General features: G+C 36.1%; 1 protein-coding gene across 8 annotated transcripts in view; it reads left to right on the forward strand.

Annotated features, from left to right (window-relative positions):
• The window catches only part of deptor (DEP domain containing MTOR-interacting protein), an 87971-nt gene that overhangs the window by 19294 nt on the left and 41748 nt on the right, over nucleotides 1-26929 (forward strand). For all 8 annotated transcript variants that reach the window (XR_012391554.1, XR_012391555.1, XR_012391552.1 and 5 more), the window contains 2 exon segments: nucleotides 7853-8031; nucleotides 19798-19980. Coding sequence is in view for 3 of the 8 variants with exons in the window: in XM_005173524.6 (XP_005173581.1) it covers nucleotides 7853-8031; nucleotides 19798-19980 (362 nt within the window). In the remaining 5 variants the exon portion in view is untranslated.

Below are 26929 nucleotides of genomic sequence, written 5' to 3' on the forward strand. Positions count from 1 at the left end.
ACATTTTACTCAAACCCACACCTGTTCAGTTCAGTAAATACAGAGAAGCTTTCTATTGTTTTGTTATATAGCTGCCCATACTGTAAGTTCAGGTTACTACATCCAAACGTAAATAGAGGAGTTTGGCCCTTTAAATAATTTGAGGAATTTCCTGTTTCGATGTTGGTTAAGATTGCTCGCTTTTGTCCTAATGGATGTCGAAACCATCTATTAGCATCTGGTTCCTTTTACTTTGAAACATACCCATCAAATTCCAGCATTGTTGAAATGTGTTAGAAAAACAAAGAATGCACAATGTCTTTACTTACTGGTTTAGTGGATTGATACTGCACTGAGGAACTCCTAAAAATAACAGCTAGTTTTAAATGCTTTTTTTTTTTTTTTTACATCCCCTTGATCTTTGACCATCAGTTCAAATTCTATATTTTCCTGGAAACATTTTAACGGAACCAAAGCTCTAAAAGAAAAGGTTTACATGTAATCTTTCAGCAAATTTGATAAAAATATATACATTTGAATAAATAAATAAATAATAATAACAAAAATATTTATGTACATTTTATTGTATTTTTATATAAACAGTTGAAGTCAAAATTATTAGCCCCCTTTGATTTTTTTATTTCTTTTTTTAAATATTTCCCAAATGATGTTTAACAGAGCAAGGAAATTTTCACAGTATGTCTGATGATATTTTTTCTTCTGGAGAAACTCTTATTTGTTTTATTTCTGTTAGATAAAAAGTAGTTTAACATTTTTTTGAAAACTATTTTAAGGTCGAAATTATTATCCCCTTTAGGTTATAATTGTTTTTGATAGTCTACTAAACAAACAACTGTTAAACCATAACTTGCCCAATTACACCTGTCTAATTAACCTAATTATTCCTGTTAAGCCTTTAAATGTCACTTTAAGCCAGTGGTAGGAACCTATGGCTCCTGAGCCGCATGTGGCTCTTTGACCAAAATGATTGAAAATACATTAAACAATTTCCTTTTATTTGTATTTTATTTTACTATATTCATTCATTTATTCATTCATTTTCTTGTCGGCTCAGTTGCTTTATTAATCTGGGGTCGCCACAGAGGAATGAACCGCCAACTTATCCAGCAAGTGTTTACGCAACAGATGCCCTTCCAGCCGCAACCCATCTCTGGGAAACATCCACACACACATTCACACACACACTCATGCACTACGGACAATTTAGCCTACCCAATTTACCTGTACCAGATGTCTTTGGACTGTGGGGGAAACCGGAGCACCTGGAGGAAACCCACGCGAAGGCAGGGAGAACATGCAAACTCCACACAGAAACGCCAACTGAGCTGAGGTTCGAACCAGCGACCCAGCGACCTTCTTGCTGTAAGGCGACAGCACTACGTACTGCGCCACTGCCTCGCCATTTTTACTATATTTATTTATGTATTTTTACAGCAAAATTAATAACTCGGACGTTTCACCAAAACGCGGATACGGTGCTGTGGATTATCTTGAATTACGACACCAATAAAGGGCAAACAACTTATGTTGCTGTGGTAACTACGCGCACATAAATTTAACAACATTTGACGACTTTATCAGCATGTACACATACACATCCCACTGGCTCTTTTCTATGCATTTGCCCAAAAAATCAGGAATGGCTCTTTGCTGTAAAAAGGTTCCCGACTGCTGCTTTAAGCTGTAAAGAAGTGTCTTGAAAAACATCTAGTAAAATATTATTTACTGTCATCATGGCAAAGATCAAATAAATTAGTTATTAGAAATGACTTATTAAAACTATTATGATTAAAAATGTGTTGAAAAAATCTCTTCGTTATACAGAAATTGGGGAAAAATTTACAGGCGGGCTAATATATCTGACTTCAACTGTTTATACATTTGGATACATTTTTAGAATATACATTTTAGTTTAATGTACAGATCTAAAAATTAGCTATTTCAAGTTTTGCCAAAAGTTTTGCACTAGTTCCCACATATTTGGGGTCTTTTACTTTTAACAATGGAAGTGGCATTAGAAGCATTGGTAGCAACATAATGTTGAAAAATGTAAACAATGGTGCAAAAAAGTGTTTGCCCCCTTACTATTTTGCATGTTTGTCACATTTCAATGTTTCAGAAAAAAATAAAAATTAGTCAATGACATCATACAGTTTGAAATAAAATTACTTTGGAGGGGCCTAGTCAAAGTCCTGACCTGAATCCAATTGAGATGCTGTGGTATGAACTTTATGCTGGAAAACCCTCCAATGTGCTTGCGTTAGAATAATTCTGCAAAGATGATTGGTCCTCAGTTCGTCCACAGTACTCTAACAGACTTATTCCAAGTTGTCGAAATTGCTTGATTGAAATTGTTGCTGTTAAGGGTGGCCCAACCAGTTATTAGGCTTAGGGCAAACACTGTTTCACACAGGGATATGTATTGTTTTGGATTTTGATTTCCCTTAATAATAAAAATCTTCATATAAAAACTGCATGATGTGTTTACTTGTGTTGTCTTTGACTAATAGTTAAATTTGTTTAATGATATAAAACATAATCAGTAGAAATCTGTAAAGGCGCAAGACTTTCACAAACGAATGTACATTTTGTATTATTTTTCACCATAATTACTCAAGGCTTCCGTGTCACTTAATCTTTCAGAAAAAAAAAAAAAAAAAAACGTTGATTTGCTGTGCAACTTAGTTTTTTGTAATTTTAATACATTCATAAATTCTTACAAAATAAATAAAAAAATATTACTTACCTCATAGTTTTGACGACATCAGTGGTTTTCAGTCACACTGTGGACAATGCATCCATAAAATTGCAATAAAGACCTGTAATGCATGCTTTCAATTAGACATTAATATCTAGATCAATTCATCAACAACAGCAACAAACAATATGTGAACAAACAGTTCTGGGCACTTGTGTAGCACATAAAGCACCTGGTGCAGTATTTTATCCACTAGAAACAGCAGGACATTCTAAATCGTTTAACATGACATTTGCTTAATGCTTTAAGACAGAGATATTAAAAGATCGGATTCAATAAACAGTACTGTATACCTTATTCATGATGCATTTTGTGTACAGGCAAGCAGATGAGCCCACAATATGACAGGCTGTCTTGATGCATTACGCCATCTTAAAAAAGGTTTATTCAGCCCTAAATGAAAATTCTGTCATCATTTACCCGCCTTCATGTTATTTCAAACCCTTAAAAAAATTTCGAGAGTTGCACGTCAGCCACTGCGAGGGGTATGCGACCAAGCGAAGGCTGCGCCGGACCAAACTCAACACAGAAGTATAAATCAGCCTTAAGATGTGGGCATATTTTATATTTATTTTATTTTTTTTGTGATCGGATGATACAGAATGGGGTGTTATAATATGGATAAAGGTGAAAAAATTCTGTATTTCTATGCCAATTCACCTGAAATGAAATAAAAAGATATTATTATCACCAGTTTCTGAAGTTACTGTCAGGGTTTCAGGAAGGATGAGGGAGCGAGGACTCAAATGCAACAGAAGATGGTATTTATTAATAAAAATAAAACAAAAAGGACAACAAAAACCACCCGAGGGGGAAAAACATAACTATAAAACAAACACTCAAACAAACTTGGATGGGCTGGCAGGACAAACAGGAATGGATGTCACAGGACATGGAAATAACGATGACGAACTGGCACAGAACAGAAAACATGAGGGGATTATAAAGCAATAGTAAATTGACACAAACAGGTGAACATGACAAACTAATAATGAGTTACAAGGAGGGTGGGACTAGACAATAGACGGGAGAGTGCATGACACAGAGACAAGACAAGCCATGCGCTCACATAAACAGGACAAGAACATGCAGCCAATGAGAGAACTCATTAACCGCATGTTCATGACAACATAAGCACAAGACTGAAGCACACGACAAAAGCACGTGACGCAAGACAAGAGCACACGATGAATGAAAACACTCACCGTGGCTCACACAAGCAGCGTGCATGTTTCATCCCAGCGCCGACCAAAACCGAAACCAACTAGACTGAGACGCTGGGAATGAAACACCACGCTGCAGACAGACGAAAACACAAATACGAGTACAAGAGCGCGCGCGTCCGAGGCACGCAAAGCCCGCGCGGCCATATCAAACGGGAGCGCGCACACTGCGTACACCCACGACGGCATGCGCGCACACAAAGACAGAAACAAGTGCTCGACCCAAGAAAACTCGAGCCGAGCACAACAGGACTAGACATGACTAGTGTCCGGATTCTGCCACCAAAACAAGAACCAGAGTGGCAGAACCCTGACAGTTGCAGCATTACTAAATAAGAAAAATATATATTTGAGTGTGGCTAAATGCATTAAAGAGAATGAAAATTCATGTCATTATTTACTTCTCCTTTACTTTCTTTACATAATTGGTAATATGGAATATAGACTTATGGAAGTCTATGGGTCCCAGCACACATCATTTTTCAAGATATATATATATTTTATTTTATTTTGTGCTGGACAGAAGAGAGAAAGTTTATAAATTTGGGTGATTTATCATTTAAACCCTTACCAATTGGTATTTCAAAATGTCTTTATTCATGTTTAAAAGATGAGCTAAAATCGCGTGTCTTTGGAATGACATGAGCGTGAATAAATTGCAACAGAATATTCTGTTTTGTGAGAACTAGCCCTTTAAGACTGTCCTTAATAAAACCTGGTTAACCTTAAAATCTATAATTAATGTATTATGGAATACTATGGCTGCCAATCAGCTTTCTTCAGAATTTCTCGTTTTGTGTTTAGGGTTTAGAATAAGTGAAGGATGAGTAAATAAGGATGGAACTTTCAGTTTTGTGTGAACTATCCCTTTAACATAAAGTATATTGTGTTTTATTCTGAGCGAATCTGTAATGTGTATATAGAGTTCACATCATCTGTTTAGAAATGAATTGCATTAAAACCATAGTCCAAAAGGGGTAAATCACAGTTCTATTAACTTATGCAAAGCCATCAGGCCACCCTTATTGTTGAGCCCTGATATGATTTCCCATGACTAGACAAAACTGCAGCTCCAAACAACATTTACACAAATCTGTAACAAACATGCAATGCAACCAGATCTGTGGTTTCAGTGGTTTAAAATGGTGACCTTCAAACAGAATAACTAAAAATACGAATGAGAGTGATGATCATAAAACAGGCTTGAAAATGGGTCAATGTCACATTTTCTTGCAAAAGTCGATCGTTGATAAATGGTTGCTCAACTGCAAACGATCTGAAATTGCAGTTTAATTTGAAATGCACAAGAATAGACTCAGTATGTACACGGCAAACATTTAATATGGAGGCTCATATTGCTGGCACAGCATGTTGACTGATATTGAGTCATCTGTGTCCTTGTTCAGCCCATGTTTGCTCAAGCTGTTTCAGCTGCATCAGACTCTTTTTCTTGAAAATTTTGACATGGCTGGCTTGCGGTTTGAGCTAGTGTTTGTTACCCTAAATTTTCAGTTCTGATATGACTATGACACTGGAATGTTTTTTAAGGAAAGTTTCTGTAATGTTTTAAGCAGGGTTGTAAAATAACTGGCCCTCATGGGGAATTTATATAATTTAATTATTATTTATTTTAATTAATTCATTTTCTTTTCGGCTTAGTCCTTTTATTAATTAGGGGTCGCCACAGCGGAATGATCCACCAACTTATCCAGCACGTTTTGACACAGCGGATGGCCTTCCAGTCGCAACCCATCATTGAGAAACATCCACACACACTCACTCACACTCATACACTACAGAAAATTTAGCCTACCCAATTCACCTGTACCACATGTCTTTGGACTGTGGGGTAAACCGAAGCACCCAGAGGAAACCCACACGAACACAGGGAGAACATGCAAACTCCACACAGAACACTGACCCAGCAGAGGCTTGAACCAGCGACCTTGCTGTGAGGCGACAGCACTACCTACTGCGCCACTGCTTCACCAATATTATATTATATTATATTATATTATATTATATTATATTATATTATATTATATTATATTATATTATATTATATTATATTATATTATATTATATTTATTATATTATATATCCATGTTTGAGATTTTTTTGTGTTTTTTTTAAATATTATAATAAAGAATGGTTCGAGCCGCAGCTGGGTCGGTTGTCATTTCTGTGTGAAGTTTGCATGTTCTCCCTTTGTTCTCGTGGGTTTCCTCCGGGTGCTCCGTTTCCCCCCACAGTCCAAAGACATGTGGTACAGGTGAATTGGGTAGGCTAAATTGTCCGTATTGTATGACCCAGAGATGGGTTGCGGCTGGAAGGGCATTACGGTTCATTCCTCTGTGGCGACCCCAGATTAATAAAGGGACTAAGCCAAAAAGAAAATGATTGAATTAATTATATAGGCTGCGTCCGAAACCGCAAACTGAAATTCGAAACTGCATTTGAATTTAAATGTACTACTCGGCCGTTAGAAAAGTACGTTCTATACAGTATGAATGTAAAAAGTATGAATGAAATTTGGACGTACTACATCCGCCATTTTGTGATGGTCACGTGACCTACCTGCGTCAGTTGCGTCGCTTACTCTCATTCATGAATTCGCTCGCAGGGCATCACAGGATGGCATCACTCCAGAATCCTGCCGGAAGTAGTAAGTCATCCGGGAACTTCTCGCATACTGATTTTCAAATTCTATGAATTCGGACATACTACTTGACTCGCATACTGATTTTAGCGTCCCATATAGTATGGAAGTATGGGGTTTCGGACGCAGCCATAGTTTTCATAAGCAAAGTTAAAAATGTTATATTTGGTACAAAACACGAACAGTAACAGTCAGTTTTTAAGAATGGGTAAGTTTGAGTAAATAATAAATTCTAGATGTCAAGAATGATATTAAAATCCACAAGTTACATAAAAAATAATAATAAATAAAAATAATTAAATTAGTGAAAATGTTCAATAAGTTTTGCTACTAAAAAGCACCTATTTACACTTGCTTATGTTTAAATTCTGCCCTGTCTCTGTATGTATATGTATGTATTTTTATGATTTTGTGATGTTTATCCTACAATGCTGTTGTAAATCATTTTGATGTTTAATATATATTATTTACTATTACTAAATTGTATCATTTTGATTTCCTCACAGAATAACAGAAGTAAAACATACCTTTTTGTTCTGTTTAATTTTTACAAGCTTGAATTAAGAACTTAGCATTTTATTTTAATTCTTCCTTAATCTGAATTACTTAATGTACAAATATTTATTCTGTAGTATTTACTTCATCAAAGATTTTTTTATCACATCAGATATAACATTTTACACTAACACACTGTAGTTTTCAGTAATTATATTAATAATTAAGCTAGCTAATAATAGCATAATAACAGTTTCATTAGAAATTATGTAATTAGCTAACAGATATTAAAATGATATGTGGCATGGTAAAAATTATATGAATCCTGGAAGCAGTTTAAGATCAATGTTTAAGTCTGAATAGCCTCAAAGCAATAAATTTGAATACTAATTAAAGAAAAGTCAACCCAGAGCTCTCAATACAATCTTTATTTAGCTGTGGTTGTGTGCTGACAGCTAAACAGTGTGTCTTTGTCAGTGGTGCTTGAAAAGCATTTGCTTTTGACCCGTCAGCACCTGCCTTTAAACACAGGAGAATGTCGCATATCTTGAAAGTTCTGTTGCTGTTCTTTTGATGACATATTTAGCAGCATTGATAAACTTTGACCTTGTTTTGATGAAACCACTTCTCGAAGCATGCTACTTTGTGATGAAGGATCCCATAATTATAAATGCAGTGAGTCTGACATGTTAATAAGTATACTGTTTCACTCTGCAGGTTGATGAACACTGAAAACAATCTGCTGCAGACACGTGCAGAGGAGGGTGTGATGTATGAGCGGACGCTGGTGGCCTCAGAGTTTATAGACTGGCTCCTGCAGGAAGGAGAAATGCCCTACAGGGATGAGTCAGAGCAGCTGGGACGCAGACTGCTGGAGCATGGCATCATTCAACATGGTAAGCAGCACATGGACACTACGGTTCAAGTCACAGTCATCCTAATGCATCATGGAACATTAAACTAATTTTTAAGATTTAAAGGGTTAGTTCACTCAAAAATGATAATTATAATAATGTCTTTTCTCACACACGACATTCCAAAACCCAAACCCCTTCATTCTTCTTCAAAACACAAATTGTTTTTATTTTTATTTATTTATTTTTTTGGATGATATCCAAGAGAAAGGCATCATGGTGGCACAGTGGGTAGCAGGATCGCCTCATGGCAAGAAGGTCACTGGTTTTAGTCTCGGCTCGGTCAGTTGACATTGCAGTGTGTAGTTTGCATGTTTTGCCCTTGATCATGTGGGTTTCCTCTGGGTGCTCTGGTTTCCCCCACAGTCCACAGACATACGGTATAGGTCAATTGGGTAAGCTAAAATTGTTCGTAGTGTATGAGTGTGTGTGTGTGAATGAGTATTTATAGATATTTCCCAGTGATAGATTGCAGCTGGAAGGGCATCCGCTGAGTAAAACATATCCTGGATAAATTGGCGGTTCATTCCATTGTGGCGACTCCAGATTAATAAAGGGACTAATAAATTAATAAAGGTCATATAGAAAATTAATCAATAAATGAATGAATGATTTAATTAATTAAATCCGAGAGCTCTCTTATCCTCCATAAACAGCAATAACCCTGCATTATTAAATGTCAGACATCCCAAGTTTCCCGGAAGTTCCGGGAGTCTCCCGCATATGCATAGGGATGCCTGCAAATGAATGATAATCTCCTGCAAATTGCGCTTCTCCCCCCAGCTCTTCACATACGTTGCACTTCCCCTGCTCTTCACCTACGTTGTGCAACCCCCACATTCTGCCTTTATATTACACACTTTGTTTATTACAAAAGGTTTCTGGATTTTGACTTTCACTTGTATGGTGGCTAATTCATGCTGCATGCTAAAACATAATGTTTATGTAAACATGCTATAAAACGTTAGCAAAATACAATACAAAATATAGCCAAATAAGCATGCTTATACACGTTAGCCATATCCTAAATATGCTACAGTAGTAACATTAAATACTGCTTCAGCAATATGTTATCTGTGATATGCATTGTTCTTAAGAAAAAAAAAAAAAATATATATATATATATATATATATATATATATACTGTATATATACATACATACATATATATGCATTAATGTAAAAGTACAGTATTATGTAAGTTATTAAATTTGACAAGGGGTCCTGTGACGTCATGATTCAACAGAAGGAAAGACTGTTTGATGGTTAGAAACAGATGGACATACCTTTGAACAGGCAACAGCCAAGCATGGTAGCCACACAAGAACGCATCTACACAAAAGAATTCACATACATAATGCACAGCTGTAAACTTACACCCAATACAGACCTGCGCGCACACACACACACACACACACACACACACACACACACACACACACGCACACACACACACACACACACACACACGCACACACACAGAAGCATGCACACAGACAGAGCTTTAGTCACATGCAGAGCAACACAATCGCTGGCCTGTTGGTCTGATACAGTGTCTTTGTTTGACAGTACCTTTCCTGTCTGATTTGTGCTGACTTTGGGAATCTGCTGCAGGCATCACAGGCCCCACTGCAAAGCAACCAAGCACATCTAACTTTAAACTTTTTTACACAGTTAAGTTCGGCGCTTTCATTCACAAATGTGTAACAGTTTAAACCAGTGTTTCTTAAACTTTTTTCACCAAGTACCACCTTAGAAAAAAATTATCTCTCCAAGTACCACCTTACAACGCTAATTTTTAACCAGTATTAAAAAAATAGCGTTGTAGGCCTAGTTAAGCAGCTACAAGTGTGCACAGTTTAAAAACGATGCAGATTAATTCCTATTATTAAAAATATGTATTATTTTCAGTCACTTTAAACATTTTAAATAGTCTGAACATTAACTGTGCTTGCAGGTAAAAAAAAAGACGTTTTAGTTAAAATGTGCTTTTAAAAGTTTATTAAAAAATGGCACTGTTCTTAAAAAGTAAAAAGAAAACTGCTGTACTTAAATCTAAAGTTTTCATAGTAGCCTATTCATCAAAAGCTGGAAATGTTGCTTGGACCTTATAAATATAGGCTATTTATCATTTTCATACACTTTCAGACAAATCTTGAAATATATTTATGTTAAATATACATATGACAGGGTTCATACAGGCACAGCCTAATGAAAATCAAATCCAGCACCTATTTTTTTTCCAAGACTAACATGCTATGTATTGAAGACCTGAAATGTATTGTCAGCAACCCATAAAACATTATATAGGAATAGATACAAATAAAAACCATTAATAATAATAATAATAATATGTATTAATCATATATTAATAATATAATAAACCTAAATGCTTGTGAAATCTTTATTTGTACTCAAGTAAAAATACTATTACACTGCTAAAATAACACAAATTTTAGTAAATAATACTAATATTAGGTAAAAGTACAAAGTACTCTTTTAATAAGTACTAGTTGGTTACTTTTGAAAAAAAAATCAGATTTTCATTATGAAATTTACACTATTTTTCTTTACAATATGGCAAATTTGTTTCTTAAATAGCTGTACATCACATGTAGATTTTATTTTACACTTGATCTTAAACTAAAATACAAAAAAAAAAATACAAGTACACTGTCAGTAAAAAAAAATAAACAAATGACTTCATTTTACTTGAGGTATTTGAAATATGACAACAATACATTTATCAAAGCAGTACTTTAAGAGCCTTATTGTTAATTTGGACAAATAAACAATAAGTAACAACGGATTGTTTTGACCTGTAATGCTTTAAGACAGATCAGAATACAGCTAAATGTGTAAATCACACAAATACCTCATCCAGAAACATTTCCAGCATAATTCGTTTGTCGTAAAGAAATAAAAAAGTTCCACCTCTGCTAAAAGTAAGTTTCACTTCACAATACAGCCAAATAAGAAGACCATTAGCATTGTCATCGATCATGCATCAATCTAATTCTAAATACTTGATAACTTTGAATACTTTTGACTAAATTTAGTAAAGGAGCTAAGATAAATAATGTCTACTTTAATAGTGAAAAGATCGCGATTGTATTCAATCTGAGCACACAGGCGATCATGAGAGCACTTACAGTTCATTTGAAAAAAGCCTATTTAAGAGCTCGCATATCTGTTTTAGTGACTTGCGTACATTAATGCGCTCTCGTGTTAAAATAATGCACTCGCCACATTTGCAGAAATTAGTAATTGCGTAATACCTCCATTCCCACGCCGCCATTCAGAATATATTTAGAGGAGTGTCAGGTCAGGCGAGTCGACTCGCTGTCGGAGAGCGAAACGTGTATGTAGATCATCAAATAGGCAGGAAATATGTCCGCAGTATAATAACTCTGCTAGACATCTCTATAGTGAAAACTTCCAAGAAGCATTATTCCAACAAAACATTTGTTTTTAAGCTGTTTTTTCTGTCTCTGCAACACAGAAAGCCTTTGTCCCGCCCTTACGTTTCACGCAAAACTAGACAGGGTTGACTGTGATTGGCCACTTTTCATGTCAGTCAAATCACTCTTCAGTATCAATTCTTAAACTTCGGAAACTGATTTTCAGCAGCTTATGACACATTGCACTAAAATAAACATTCTAAGCACAGCATTGTGATCGTACGCTTCACAAAAAAGCCAATCCTGACCACATCGATGTTATAATATGCATCAAAGGATTAAAAATGTTAATTGTTTATTTCATTATTTGGCGATTCCTCCGCGTACCACTAGGAGGAAGCCCACGTACCACTAGTGGTACACATACCACAGTTTGAGAACCACTGGTTTAAACAATATGTCCAAGAGTAACCAACACAAAACATTCAAAAAAAGGCAAAATATTCCATTCCATGTGATCTCAGTGCTTCTACTGTAATAATGCAAAGCCCCATGGAAAATTTTGTGATCTCATAAAATAAAATAAAATAAAATAAAATAAAATAAAATAAAATAAAAAATACAAATTAAATTAAATTGTTAAAGTAAATAATAAGAGATTTTTCATTTTTGGGTGAATCCTTTAATGTACACATTCTAAAAAATGCTGGGTTTCACATAATTCCTTTGTGTTGTCCCAACACAAGTGAAGTAAGTTAATCAAATTGTTTTTACAAATTCAAGCAACACAGGCTCATTGTGAAAATGTAACCCTGTATACATTTCTAGAGAGCATTAATTATGTAGCCAGAGCTACGTATGGCTGAATTTCATCTTTAAAACAAACACTACGGGGCGGTATGAAGCCGCCAATGGCTTCAGTATCTTTTAGCGCTACCAGCTGACTGCTTACCTCTGTGTGGATGGCTTTTCCGTTTTTTTGTTCAGTAGTTTACCATGTATGTTGCCGAACTTCATATGCAGAGAGGAGTTAAATGCAAAAACAGGGTTCAAGTCCAGAAAGCAGGTAAAACAAGAACAAAAGGCAAAAAATAAACTGAACAAGTAAATAATAGGGTGAGAACAAGTAAATAACAGGGTGAGAATGTGATAAGATCTGAAAATGTGGTAAAAATCAGGTAAGGGTTTTTCTTTTTCTGGATTGCTTTAAAAAAAACACTGTCAGTTTTGTTTAAGGAAGGGGGTGATCGGGTCATTGTGTGCTTTTGAAAGCACTATCTGTTGGGTTTAGGGAAGGGGGTTGGTGGGGGGATCGGTTGGTCAGTCAACAGCGGCCTCTGCTGGATTTAGTCAAGAAAAGCAGGCGCGAATGCAACTCTCAAGAGAAATTTCAGATCTGAAAATGCGTACACAGCAGTGGATTCGTAAAAACAAAAATTGCAAAATAATGTACCTCTTGGGATGTGTTTTGCAATCTCCAGAAATGTATATAGGGGTACGTATCAATAATGAGCCTGGGATGAATTTAAGCAAATTGAAAAAAAAAAATGGCTGCGATTTAGACACTGTAGGTATTAATATGGACCTTTAAATGACCAATATAGATACAAATATGTACCCTTTAAATAGAAAAGTGTACATTTTGTAAAAGTACAACCCCAGTGAGTTTTTTTATGCTTTTATCTTTGAGGGTGTATCTTGAGACAAATAAAAAAATCACTGATATATTTCAACATCAGTCATTAAAAGTTTGTGAAAGCAGAGGTTAAAATGTTTACTTCGTGATTTTGTTTAACTGGTAGTTTGTACAAAATATTCTCATGGTGATGTGTTTTCCAGTTCAATTACCTTGTGTCATTGCAAAATGCGGTTGAGTGGCTGTAATTCATTCAACAACACAATAAAGTATAGAATAGAATAGAATAGAATAGAATAGAATAGAATAGAATAGAATAGAATAGAAGGCGAGTGGCGCTGTAAGTAGTGCTGTCGCCTCACAGCAAGAAGGTTGCTGGGTCGCAGGCTTGAACCACGGCTCAGTTGCCGTTTCTGTGTGGAGTTCGCAGGTTTCCTCCGGGTGCTCCGGTTTCCCTCACAGTCCAAAGACATGCAGTACAGGTGAATTGGGTAGACTAAATTGTCCATAGTGTGTGTGTGGATGTTTTCCAGAGATGGGTTGCGGCTGGAAGGGCATCCGCTGCGTAAAAACTTGCTTGATAAGTTGGCGGTTAATTCCGCTGTGGCGACCCCGGATTAATAAAGGGACTAAGCCGACAAGAAAATGAATGAATGAATGAATATAATAGAATAGAATAGAATAGAATAGAATAGAATAGAATAGAATAGAATAGAATGCTCATTTCAATTGTAAGATGAAGTCTATGCCTCTGTTTGAAGGCATGTTCTGTAAATATTAAAAAAGCACACCACAGTTGAACAAAGGTTTGTGCCCTGACTTGTATTTAGCTGACACTTTTGGAAAACAATAAGCAGATTATGACAGAACATCCTAGGAAATCTTCAGTTTTAAACCAACAGATCAGAGTGAAAAAAGGGAGTTGAATTCTTTCCTTTTTTGCCCACGGCATTAGGGCAAAGGATACAGAGAAGATAAAAGGAGCAAAGAAAAGCAGGCTTTAAGTATTTCTGCTGTTTTGCCGCTCCTGGCCCCTCTCAGTGTTCAGCTGTCAGCGGATCGCCTCCCCTGACATGACATTGCGTAACTGCCTGAATGTGTGGAGCTTGACTGGGAATTACATTGCAGTGTTTCGAAGTGTGTGTGTAAATCTGTTGTCTGTGTTTCACAGCCAGCAAGAGTTGCATTAAAAAAAAGTGATCATGCTGCATGTGAACTTATCCCCCTTCAGGCTTGACACGGCTGTGTTTTCCAGAAGCAGAGAGCATATTTTTCTGTGTTTTAACTGCTTTTGCTTGTGGATTGAACATTGCTCCCTGTGTTCAGATCAGTTTGTGGGAGTTTGGTTCAGGAGGTTGAATGAACAGAGACTTAGGGCTGAGTGTAAGAACGCGCATGAGTTGAGCTCAAGGAAATAAAAAATTGTGTGTGTGTTTTACCCATTCAATGACAGAAAACCGCGTTTTGGGGGCCCTTTTGTTTAAAACAATACCATTGTAACTACAAAAAATTGATTTTACAATTATGTTGTAAACGTTTATTATATGTTCATTCAATAACATGGTGTTACTTTTTCCTTGTATTTCTCTTGTAAGGCTGTCCATTAATGATGCTTAGTGGGATAGTTTGACCAAAAAAATTAAATTACACCATAACTTACTCAACATAAAGCCATTTTTGGTTTATATTTTATTTTATTTTTTATTTTTTTGTCAGGTGAGAACAGTTTTTATCCTGGGTTTTCCATGCAGTATAAGGGGCAGTTCACACTGAATGCATTTTTCCTTTGCGATGTGCTACTTTTCTATCGTTTTTTCGATGTAAACACGCACTTGTCGTGTGAATGTTATGCTTGCGTCTTACATCTTTTAAAGTGGCACGCACATGAGCACTGTGTTTTTTAGATGCCTTGTCAAATTAAATGATCTTCACCTTTTACACGTAGTGCTGCTCATCACTGTCAGTCCCAAAGCAGTGGTACAATCAGAAGAACTCAGAGGTGGGGCAAGCATTGCAAGTTTCTGTTAACCAGTTCCCAAATAACCTTGTGATTTATGCTGCCTTTTTTTTTTCAAACCATTTTAAAGCATTGCATATCAGATTATAAGAAGCAAAGACGTGTTTGGTGTGAACGCACCCTAATGGTGTTGAATTTTGGCTTTTAGTTTGAAGCCACAGGGTTAATGCATGTCGTATGTCAATGTGTTTTTGTAACAGACATATTTCTAATTTTTAGTAATTATCTAATATTTATATTCTATTTGTATTATAATTTTTAAGAATTAACAATTACCTCCATTCACGTAGGAATGACACAAGACATAACACAGCTAGACACATGTAGATGGCATTGTAAGAGTATTATACTGTAAAATAGTATACAATAACGCCATGTTGTCAACTAGTTTTTTTGTTCTTGATTGTCATATACATCAGTCACACATAACGGGCATTCAGACACCACCGGAAGTCAATGAGTGTGGTTTATCATTTAAGCATTTGAAATATTTTTGTCACAAAAACACAAAGATATGCTTATAAGATATGTGTTAACCCCCTAGCAGGCAGTGGATGGTTTATTTGACAACTGATTCATACTCCTTTTGAAACTTCAAAATAAAGGCCACTATTCAACACCATTATACAGCATGGGTCAGCCAGGATCAAGAGTAAAACTTATATGACTGTTTTTCTGACAGGAAAATATCATATACACTGATGATGACTTGAGGGGGGTGAGTAAAATATGGGGTAATTTTAAATTTTGGAGAAAAATATTACCTTCAACTTAAGATGTTTTTGCTTAAGCTTGACATTGTGTAAGCCTAGACACCCTAGTTTTTTTCAGTGTTTTTTGTTTAAAAGGGACATTTCAAGCTTTTGGCCCGACATGAATATTACAGTGTTTTAGTACATTTGTAAATCTGTGTGAACAGAGATTATTTAGATGTGTCTCTCTTTTAGGGCTGTCAAAAGCATCCTCCAGTACCAATCAGTAAAGAAATTTTAAAAACATCAATTTCTCTCTACCTTTCGAGGGCTGTTGAGCAGGGTCTTAAACACCACTGATTGGCCATTGTGTTCACATGCTTAAAAATCACTGTCATATATGTCAAGCGTGTGAATACAATGGCCACTCAGCAGTGTTTACGACCCTGCTCAACACAATGAAATGTTAGTGGGGAAATGGATGTTAACATTTCAGTATCATTTTGTACTGAAGTCAGTAGTTTTGACATCCCCATCCATATAGCAAACTTTTTTTTTTGTCTAGACGTTGTTTTTGTCTAAATGTAACTTAAATTAGAATTTGGTAAGAGTGATGTTAAATAATTCATATTAAAATATCATAATATAATACTTTCTTATGTTCTAGGTAATTTAATACATGCTACGATTTCAAAAATTACTTATATAATGCAGTAAAGCTAAAAGAATCAAAACATTCATGATTGACATTTGAATATTTACATCTATTATGATAAATGACAGCGATTTTAAGATGTTTCCAAATGTTTTAACAATTTTTCATTTCTGAATGAAATTATGTGACTTATACAGCATTATAACTGTAATTATTTTTACCCAGTACCCCCCCCCCAGGTTTTCTCTCTCTCTTTAATATTATATTACAGTTGTTGTATGTTGTAAAACATGTTGTAATGTCCACAACATTTTGCTGAAAGGCAAATGACTGGCTCTGCGAGACTAGCCGTGCACTGATAGTCAGACAATGAGTGAGTGTTTACCCAGCTCTGCTCTCTCCTACACACATTTATCTGCATTCCTCTACTCCACCAATCAAATGAATCCGCCATCATGCATTGTCCATAACACATCCATTTGCCTTTGCAGCTTTTTAAAGAAGACCTTTTAGTGTGTGTTGAAATTTGACACAATGAGCACATATTAATAGAAGGAGGAATGTCATTTAACATTTTTCCTTGTAATACGTCTTTGAAATATCACTGACATTGAAGTAAATGGCCTGTGATTAGAGGCATGGCTGAATAATAACACAGTAGAGCACTGAACATGGTAATAAAAATGGAAAGTTAATTCCCTCACGTCGAACTAAAAGCTGGTTTTGAAGCACAATGACTCATGGAATCTTAGGCAAGAAAGGAGTTCAGTATGGCTCTGTTATTCCTGCATAGGATTGTGGGATGGAATTTTAAGATGGCATGCTCTCCTCTTACACAATCATACTTTCACATGCTTGGTCAAACTGGTTTTCCTGGTCCTATACCACAAAAAAAAAAAAGGGTTCTTGTTTGGCCACCATGCATGTCAGTCCCATTCTCTAAAATAAAATAAAATAAAATAAAATAAAATAAAATAAAATAAAATAAAATAAAATAAAATAAAATAAAATAAAATAAAATAAAATAAAATAAAATAAAATAAAATAAAATAATAAAAAAAAGAGCTTTGTTTTTTTATTGAATACATTTTTGCTTTTCACTTTTGCTGTTTAGGCCAGTGTGGCTTGACAGGCCACACATTTATTTGCAGTAAGTTGACAAATGACCTCCTCTCTTCATGCATTTCTATTTCTTTTCCTTAAGCATAATTTTATTGGGTGGTGGACCACTTTAAGGCATCAGAATTCATCTTGATTTAAAGAGCATGTAAGGGCAAAAGAAGACAAAACCTCAGCATACTTTTTAATAAACAAAACAGTATCACATGTTGGTGTCAATTCTAATACAGTTATGCCTTTTTAGATATTATCTTCATAGTTTTCACACTTAATGTGAACTAGCCATAAAAGGTCACTCCACTTTTCTTGTTTGAAAATAGGCTCATTGTACAACTTCTCTAAAGTAAATAGTTGTGTTTGACCATTTTTTAATATCTATTCAGCTGATCTATGAGTCTGGCAGGAGCACTTTTAGCTTAGGATTAGACCATTAGCATCTCACTTAAAAATGAGCAAAGATTTTTGATAATTTTCCTATTTAAAGCTTGACTGTCTAGTGGCATTATATAGTAAGACTGATGGACAATTGTGCTCCCTGTGCAAGTATGGTGGTTACATTGGAAGTTACGTAGCTAGGGACTATTTTCAGATGCTACATAATACCATTGCTAGGGCCAGACAGAATCTGCAGGCTTTTGATATTTCGGCACAGAATATGTAAAAACAAATCTGTGTTTTTTTTTTGTGTGGAATAAGTAACTAAATATAGTATAAATACAGTATAAATATAGTGACTAAAAACTAAAATATAGAAGGAAAATATAACTTTTAAGTTTTATTAGTCAATGATATCACTAATTAATATAAAAACTGACATGTTTCCGCACATTAGAATAAGAAGATAAATAGACTCGTAAATAGAATAGGTGGGGGTGGCAGGGGGGTGTTGTGGTAATGTTGTGAGTATGACTCGGGTGTGAGCAGGGATGGCGATGGTGGCAATTGGTCAAGGGTGTAGAATTGGCATTTACGGAGGGGATGTGTCCCCACCAATATTCAATGATTATTGAAATGTCCCAACCAATACATTTCTAAATAATCGACTTTCATCTGACTGCCTCCTGGATGCCTACCTAGGGAGTTGTTCCAGGCATGTCCCACCGGTAGGAGACCTAGGGGAAGACCCAGGACATGCTGAAGTGACTATGTCTCTCAGCTGGCCTGGGAACGCCTCAGGATACCCCCGGAGGAGCTGGAGGAAATGTCTGGGGAGAGGGATGGCTGTGGTTTTCTACTAAGACTGCTGCTTCCGCGACCCGGCCCAGAAAAAAGCGGTTGAAAATGAATGAATGAATAAATGACTAATAAAATAATGCTCAACCCTTAGTAACCTACATGTGCAAAAAAAAAAATAGTTCTCTACGAGTTCAGCGTAATACTATTAACCAAGGCTGTGCAATTCATCGATTTTGGCCTCTGTGATTATAAGAAACTATAATTGGGATAAAACAGTTAAATTGCGTCACACACCTCTCTAAATTTCTCTCCATTCATACCTCCTTAAAGCCCGACTGCAGTTAAATCATGTATATTTACTTTTGCAGCATGGGACATGATTGCTCTTAGTATTATTAAGTGTTTATTTTATATTATTAAGTTCTTTAATAATATTTTTAAAAGTGCAAAACAGAATTTGTGCTGTTCAGTGCTGCTCTAAGGATTTATGTCCACACCAATGTCAAGAGCAAATCTACACCCTTGTAATTGGTAATAAGTGAGGAATAAGTAAAAGTCGGAAGCCTTTTATACTGTATATTGGCCTAGAAAACTTTTCATTATCCCTCAGTCTTAGTACACAATGTGTAACTACAGAGGAGTCAAGCAATAAATAGGAAAACAATCGAAACTCTTTGGTCAGTTTTGAGTGATATGCTAATGGTCTAATCCGATACAATAATCTATGCTAAGCTAAGCTAAAAATGCTTCCGCCAAACCCAGAGATCAGCCTAATGGATTGAAAAATGGTAAGACGATATGTCAAATGTTTAAAAAGTGATGTGTTCCTTTAAATGACAAATAATTGCATATATCATTATTTTTCTACAGACTTTAAAAATCAAATGCATTAAAGACACAACCCCAAATGTTAACATTGTGATGAGTTTAGCATTTTTTTTGTCTTTCACTTCTAGATTTTAGACCACTGCGGCTTGACAGGTCACGTCTTTATTCCAGTGAACTGACATATGACCTCCTCTCTTAATGCATTTTTCTTTCTTCCTCTGTAGTTTCTAACAAGCACCATTTTGTGGATGGTGGCCTGCTTTACCAGTTCAGGATGAATTTCCGGCGAAGGCGGCGGCTGATAGAGCTGTTGAACGAGCGCTGCCGCAGCATCCCGGAGAACCACGACAGCCCTTTTTGTCTGCGCAAACAGGGTTCTGAAGGGGGAAACACCAGCTTCCTCTCAGGTCAGTCCACATCTTCATTAAGGAACATCAATTGGTATTTTTAGCTTTAGTGGACAGAGTTACAGGTTGTTTACAGAGAATTAATGTATGGATCTGTTGGTTATCTAGCTGTTGATGCAGTGTTTATGTAGTTAATGAAGGTAAGATAATCTAAATGCTGTAGTTTAGTAAGCTGCTAAAATCACAAAGCTAACACATGAAAATAATAAAATAATGCATCGTCTGGAAGAACCGTGTTCAATTTAAAGTGTCATATTTCTGCACAAGCATTTATCAGCTGACAGGAGATTTACTGGTGTATTTCTTAAGCAATATTAAATGTGATATAAACAATATAATAAATATTATATTTTTAAATATACAGTTGAAGTCAGAATTATTAGCCCCCCTTGAATTTTTTCCTTTTTTAAATAAAGAGCAAGAACATTTTCACAGTTATGTTTGATAATATTTTTTCTTCTGGAGAATGTCTTATTTGTTTTATTTCAGCTAGAATAAAAGCAGTTTTATTTTTTTTTAAAAACATTTTGAGGACAAAATTATTAATTAATATATATATATATATATATATATATATATATATATATATATATATATATATATATATATATATATATATATATATATATATATATATATATATATATATATATATATATATATATAGAATCATTTTATGTATTACACTCAAAAAAATTTTTTTTTTGCTCGTTCAAAGTACTTATTTAAAATGAGCTGAATCAACACAATTCTTGACATTTCTTTGGGACAACTTAATTTTTTATGTTCAATCCACATCAGTTTGTTAAAAGTGTTAAGTTAACTTAATTGATTAGTGTTGGGACTACATGAATAAATTGTGTGGAACCCTGCATTTTTTCAGTGTATGTGTAATGCATTTGTAATAATTTAGTGAATAAAAATGTATTACATGCAGGCATATTGTGTTTGTAAAGTTAGTTTACAAGCATTTATCTTAAAGGGCACCTATTTTACCCCTTTTTATGATTTAATATTATGGTTTTTCTGAGTGTGCCAGTTTAGGTTCAAAACACAGTTAAGATTTTTTTGATGTGAGCTTGTACACAGCTCGCTGTTTTAGGGGTGTGTTGCTTCACATGAAAATTAGTTTCAAATTTCCACCCAACGTAACAAGGTGGTGGAGCCAAGAGCTCCACCGCTCTGTGTTTGGCAACAGACAGGCATGCTGAGAGAAGCAACATGAGTGAGAGGGTCAGCATTCAGCCGTGCATGTATGACTCGGATACAGACCAAGCAGAGAGTACACACTCATTTGTCTCTTTGCATAGTTTTACAGCCAACTGTGTGCCAGTTAAAAGTTCCGAGCTTGTACACCTAGACTAATAACCACGCACACTGAATTAACTTCACCAGATGACCCGCTTAGAGCCGTGACAAGGCACACCAGACTCGCATTTTCGCATGTTATTTACAAATGAAACTATTCAGATGGAGCTCTTAATCTCTTAAACTCTTAATCAATATCCGAATTACTTTTGCATGCTAAAGGGCAATGAAGTTATGCAGTTCAAAACAACAATATGAAGGATGACATCACGGCTGAAGTATTTCTTATAGATAGGTATGTTTTGAAACTAATTTAGCTACGCAAAGCTTATGTAGATTGTGTCGTTGTTTATGAATGAGTTTATATGCACAGAGGTGTAGTTCAGCCACTTAAAACGTCCGGCAGAAGATTGGCTATTTTTTGAGTTCTTTGGGTATCTTTTACAGCATCGATAATACAGTCGGTTAAATAGACCTGAGCATTCGTTCAGTTGTTCAAGAGTAAAAAAAGCTGAAAACATGAGATGTACAAGGATCAGCGAGCACAATTGACAATGAAAAGTCACTCGTTATCTTGGTAACATAAACATAAGTGTAATGTAAAAAGATGATAGGATTTTTCTGTTTATAGCACAGTTTTCAGTTTTTTCTGATCAAATTTTTTTATTTAGTTTAATAAAAAAAACATAGTAAATGTGCTATTCTGTCTAACTAGGTTTACTAAGGTGAAGGTTTATTTAAATTCACACATTAGTTCATTTTTAAACAGTGACAACCTGTGACAGTTTTGAGGAAATATAATTCCTGGACCCGCTGGCCTGTCCACAACTATGCTTGATAAAGTGCGTGTCTCCATAGAGTTTTCTAACTGGTGAATGACATGATCTAGTGTTATATCTAATCAGTGTGCACTCATGACTTCAGAAGTTGTGGCTTTAGAAGGTAGGGGAGGGTCGTAACATTTCTAAGCTATTATGCTAATGGTAGCATTCTGGCAGATCACCTACTTCACCTTTAATTAGCCATACTTGTGATTTGTAATTAGATTTTAATATTTGCTTGTGTGTGTTTGGAAGGAATGGAGGCCCCCAGTTTAGAAAAGAAATAATAACGTTAAAATATTAATGTTTATAGACAGACTTAACAACATATGATAGAAAAATTATAAAATAGCTTTAGGATGATCAGTCGGGGCCCTAAGCAGTTGCTTACCTCGCTTATATGTTAAGTCCGCCAGTGGTAACAGTTCAAAAAAAGCGCTAGTTTTGGAATCACTTTCAGAATTACTTTTTCCTGCTTATTAATGACAAAAACTCTAACAGCCAATCAGAATCCATCAGCATTTAAAGTGACAGATGTCAATTTTTTGTTTTTTTAGTTATCATTTTTAATGTGAACAAACCTTAATTCACAATGAATTGCATTTATCAGTATATTCTAACAGATGAGTACAGGATTGAATTGCACTCTCCTTCAGTGCACAGCCATTCATTATCATTGACAATTTGATATTTAAAAGATCTCACATCCTGTTAATACTCAAATATGAAAGTGTAGTTTCACAGATTTTTCTAGATCTCTTTGGGAAAGTTAGTCTGCTGGATCTTTCATATCATCTGCTTTTTTATTGAAAGTATGTGAAAGGTCAACAAGCAAGTACAGATTTATGGCCTTTCATGCTATTATTTTAATAGTTATTTTATATTAGTTGTATACAAGAGATCATGTATTTAATCAAATTTTTTATTCAGTACTGCTTCTGTTACAAAACAGATTCATGCTCTAGTGTTTTGACACAAAATGCTATGCTAAAAAAGCTCCAGCATCGCCATTTATCTTGTTGAGTAATGTGTAAAGCTGTTTTAGAGTGTTTTTCAGTATCACACCGTCATGAGTCAGTAGAGGAAATTATCTCAGTGTGTCTCGATACTGAAGCTCTCTGGTTCCACTTGGAAGAGTTAAATAAATTATGAACTCATTTTTCATGGGCCTGATTTCTGTGTACTGTTTGTACAAAATAATGTGAATTAGGAACATTGTACACAAAAACTGCTTTCTGTAATAAGATTAAAGCCTTTGTAAAGAGGATTTTGAATGAAAATTTAATAAAATGTAATAAATATTTTTTTTTTATAATGAACATTACAAGCTTGAACATTTTATTTCAGCAACACATTATTTAGTTTAAATGAAAGAGTGCTAAAGTAGCTTAAATTAAGTAAACAAACATACAATTTGTTTATTTGTTTATTTTTTGTGTGATTTGTTTATTTATGAGCGTTTAAAAAAAATCAGACACTAAATTTAAATAATTTTTGACATAAGGTTTCATTGAGAGAAGAGCAATCCCCTTTCCTAATCCAGAGCATATATTAAGTAAACATCATGAAATTGAACATTTGATATTTAATAGTGTGTATAGCAGGGACGTACGTCAGGGTTTGTGGCTGGTGAGGCTCCTTTAGGGTCATATTTACAATTATATACACCCAATATATTTGCCAACTACTGATTGTGTTGCATTTGTCATATCATCACATGTGGACACACACACACACACACACACACACACACACACACACACATACACACACACACATACACACACACACACACACACACACACACACACACACACACACACACACACAGGATTTCAGGATTTTGCACTATGTTCCTACCTTTACTTTAAATTTTGTCTTAAATGACTCGAATTACGTTGAAATGATCGTGTTATCTTCTGTCCCGTCCTTTGAAGCAAGCCCTTTAATACATCCAGGAGATACAGTGTTACATCCAGGATTTTTGCAGTCAGTCAGAGCAAAACATAAAATAATGGACTACGTTTCAATGTTACTATGTTGAAGAAGAGCAACCACTGAACAAGAATAACCGTGAGCTCACAGGCACCCTCTTCATTGCAGCAGAGCTACTGACTACTTCACCTCTTTTGTTTTAAGTTTGGCTGCATATCAGATCCTAACACTAAGGAGCTCTATTATGACGATCTATGTACATGTACAAGTCCAAACTGCAGGGTGAAAAATTCAAGGGCATGTCAGAATCCACTTTTGCTATTGTAAGGATGGAAAAATCCGCCTTGAGCCGTCGCTCATGGTCTAACAGGGTTGAGCTTATTCTCTTGGTGAGTTATAGGTGTATTTTGAGAATAAACCAATCAGAGTCTCGTCTCCCATTCCCTTTAAGAGTCAGTTGTGTTGCGCCATAGTGCATTTGCTATTTACATGACAGACTTTGTAAGTGAAAAAAACTGAGCATTTCATTAGTTAGAAAACAGTTAAACAGAGCATCTACAGCGCGAGAATGAGAGATGAGCCTTCTCATTCTTTACTTAAACTTTCACTCTCGTGGATAGGGAAACTTGTTGTACGCACAGACATCCACTAGCCTATAAATAATTAATTTTGTTTCTTAAGCACGAAGATTTATTTCAAAACTATTACTAAATTCAGTTCTAATTTCTAGCAAATGAATAAATGAACAGTAATAACCAATTAATTCTATCCAAATACACATGCTATGCCCCATATGGTCTAAAACTTGACAGTTGGATAAATCTAAGCTTGTTTTTAATAAATAAAATATAAATATGCATATAATAAATAATACTGCTAATAATAATGACATTATACCAAAGTCATGAATAAACTAAAAAAAGTCCCCCGAGATGAAGAAGGCATGAAGTTATGGTTGTTTTATATTTATGTAGGATAGAAAATAATATTTTTAATATTTTAATCCTTTAATTCTTTTTCATATGTAAAGATATTTGCGTATTGCTGTACGTCCTGTGTGTATTAAGCAGTGTGTGAGTTATTAGTAGTATACATCTCATGATGGAAGGTGAGTGTCACCGACTCGGTCCCAGTCATTCCCCTCGCTGACCAGCAGAGGTCACCATCTCCGGACTTCTAACCATTACGTCATCCTTCTCACTCAGATCCCAGCACACCTGTTCTCCATCTCATTAATGACCCACGTACCACATATAAGCAGCTCACACACACACTCCATTGCGAAGTCTTGTTTAGCCCCGGCCAGCATTTCTGAGCGTTCTATCCTGCCTGATCTCCCGTTTACCACTTCAGCCCGTACCTCGACTCTGCTCTGTCTTCTGCCTGCCCTTGACCTAAAGCCTGATTACACGGACTCTGATTCTCGCTGCCTGCCCCTGACTAAAGCCTGTATTACGGACTCTGAACCACGCTGCCTGCCCTTGACTCAAGCCTGGTAATCACTCTGCCTCTGTTATCTGCTAACCATCGTTGAGTTGTATGTTGTATGTTCGCACAACCGTGCGAGGTGTTGATGTTTAAGTGTGACTTAATAAATACTGCAAAATGGATCCCTCCGTGTCAGTCTCCCCGTTACAGAAGACTTCGCCCAACACGGATCCCGCAGCCATCCAGGTTTTGTCTCACGAAGTCACCACACAAGCTCAGGTATTGTCAACACACCAACAACAACTAACACACCTAACTCAGTTAACAGATGAACTGGTGAAATCCCTCCAAAACCTGCAAGCTGCTGCCACTGCGCAACCCACCGCCAACTACTCTCCAAGTCCACTTGTTGTTGCACAACCCCCGATGACTTCCGGAGTTCGATTGGCTTTTCCTGACAAGTTCTCAGGTAACCCAGCAAAATGTAAAGGCTTTCTATTGCAGTGCAAACTGTTTATCGCCCAACAACCCCATCTGTTTAAGGACGAGAACGGGAAAATTGCTTTTGTGTGCTCACTGCTCACTGGGAAAGCGCTAGACTGGGCTACTGCAGTTTGGCCAGACAGTACCCCGATATTTCCCTCGTTTAATGACTTTCTCAAACGTTTCTGCACTGTGTTCGATCATCCGGAGGGTGGTCGTAACGCTGGCGAGGAGCTATTGTGTATCCAACAGGGAGATCGCTCCGCAGCTGAGTTCGCTCTGCAGTTCCGCACCTTGGCAGCGCAAACTGGCTGGGCTGATGATCCGCTCGTCACGCTCTACAGAAGGGCTCTAAAGCCAGAATTGCAGCGAGAGATGGCATGTCGTGACGATGGGAAAACTCTGGATCAACTAATCGAGCTTTCCATAAGGTTAGACACTCTCCTCCGCACTCGCAATCCGCTCTGCTCAATTGCTTCCAGTCCTGTATCCCCTGAAACCTCCGCTGAACCCATGCAATTGGGTAGAAACCGTCTGAACCCAAAAGAGCGAGAACGACGGAGAAGAAATCACTTGTGCATTTACTGCGGACTTCCAGGTCATACGAAGGTTTTATGTTCCAACAAGCCTCTCCCTAAAACCCTCTCGATGAGTGCAACCACTATGTTCACTACCACTAATAATGTTGTGAATCTGCCTGTCACTTTGAGAAATGATGGAAACGAGATTGAGACTATGGCCATGATCGATTCAGGAGCCGCTGGTAACTTTATCGATTACACGTTTGCCACCACTCACTCCATTCCTCTAACCTCCTGTGATTCCTCCATAGCCATCACTGCTGTAGATGGGCGCCCTTTGGGAGAAGGACGTATAAAATTCCAGACCCTGCCAATCTTGCTTCAAACAGGCTCTCTCCATGAAGAAGAAATTTCCCTTCTTGCCATCAACTCCCCTAAACACTCTGTGATTCT

The sequence above is a fragment of the Danio rerio genome, chromosome 16 (genome assembly GCF_049306965.1).
Source record: "Danio rerio strain Tuebingen ecotype United States chromosome 16, GRCz12tu, whole genome shotgun sequence".
NCBI classification, from domain to species: Eukaryota; Metazoa; Chordata; class Actinopteri; order Cypriniformes; family Danionidae; genus Danio; species Danio rerio.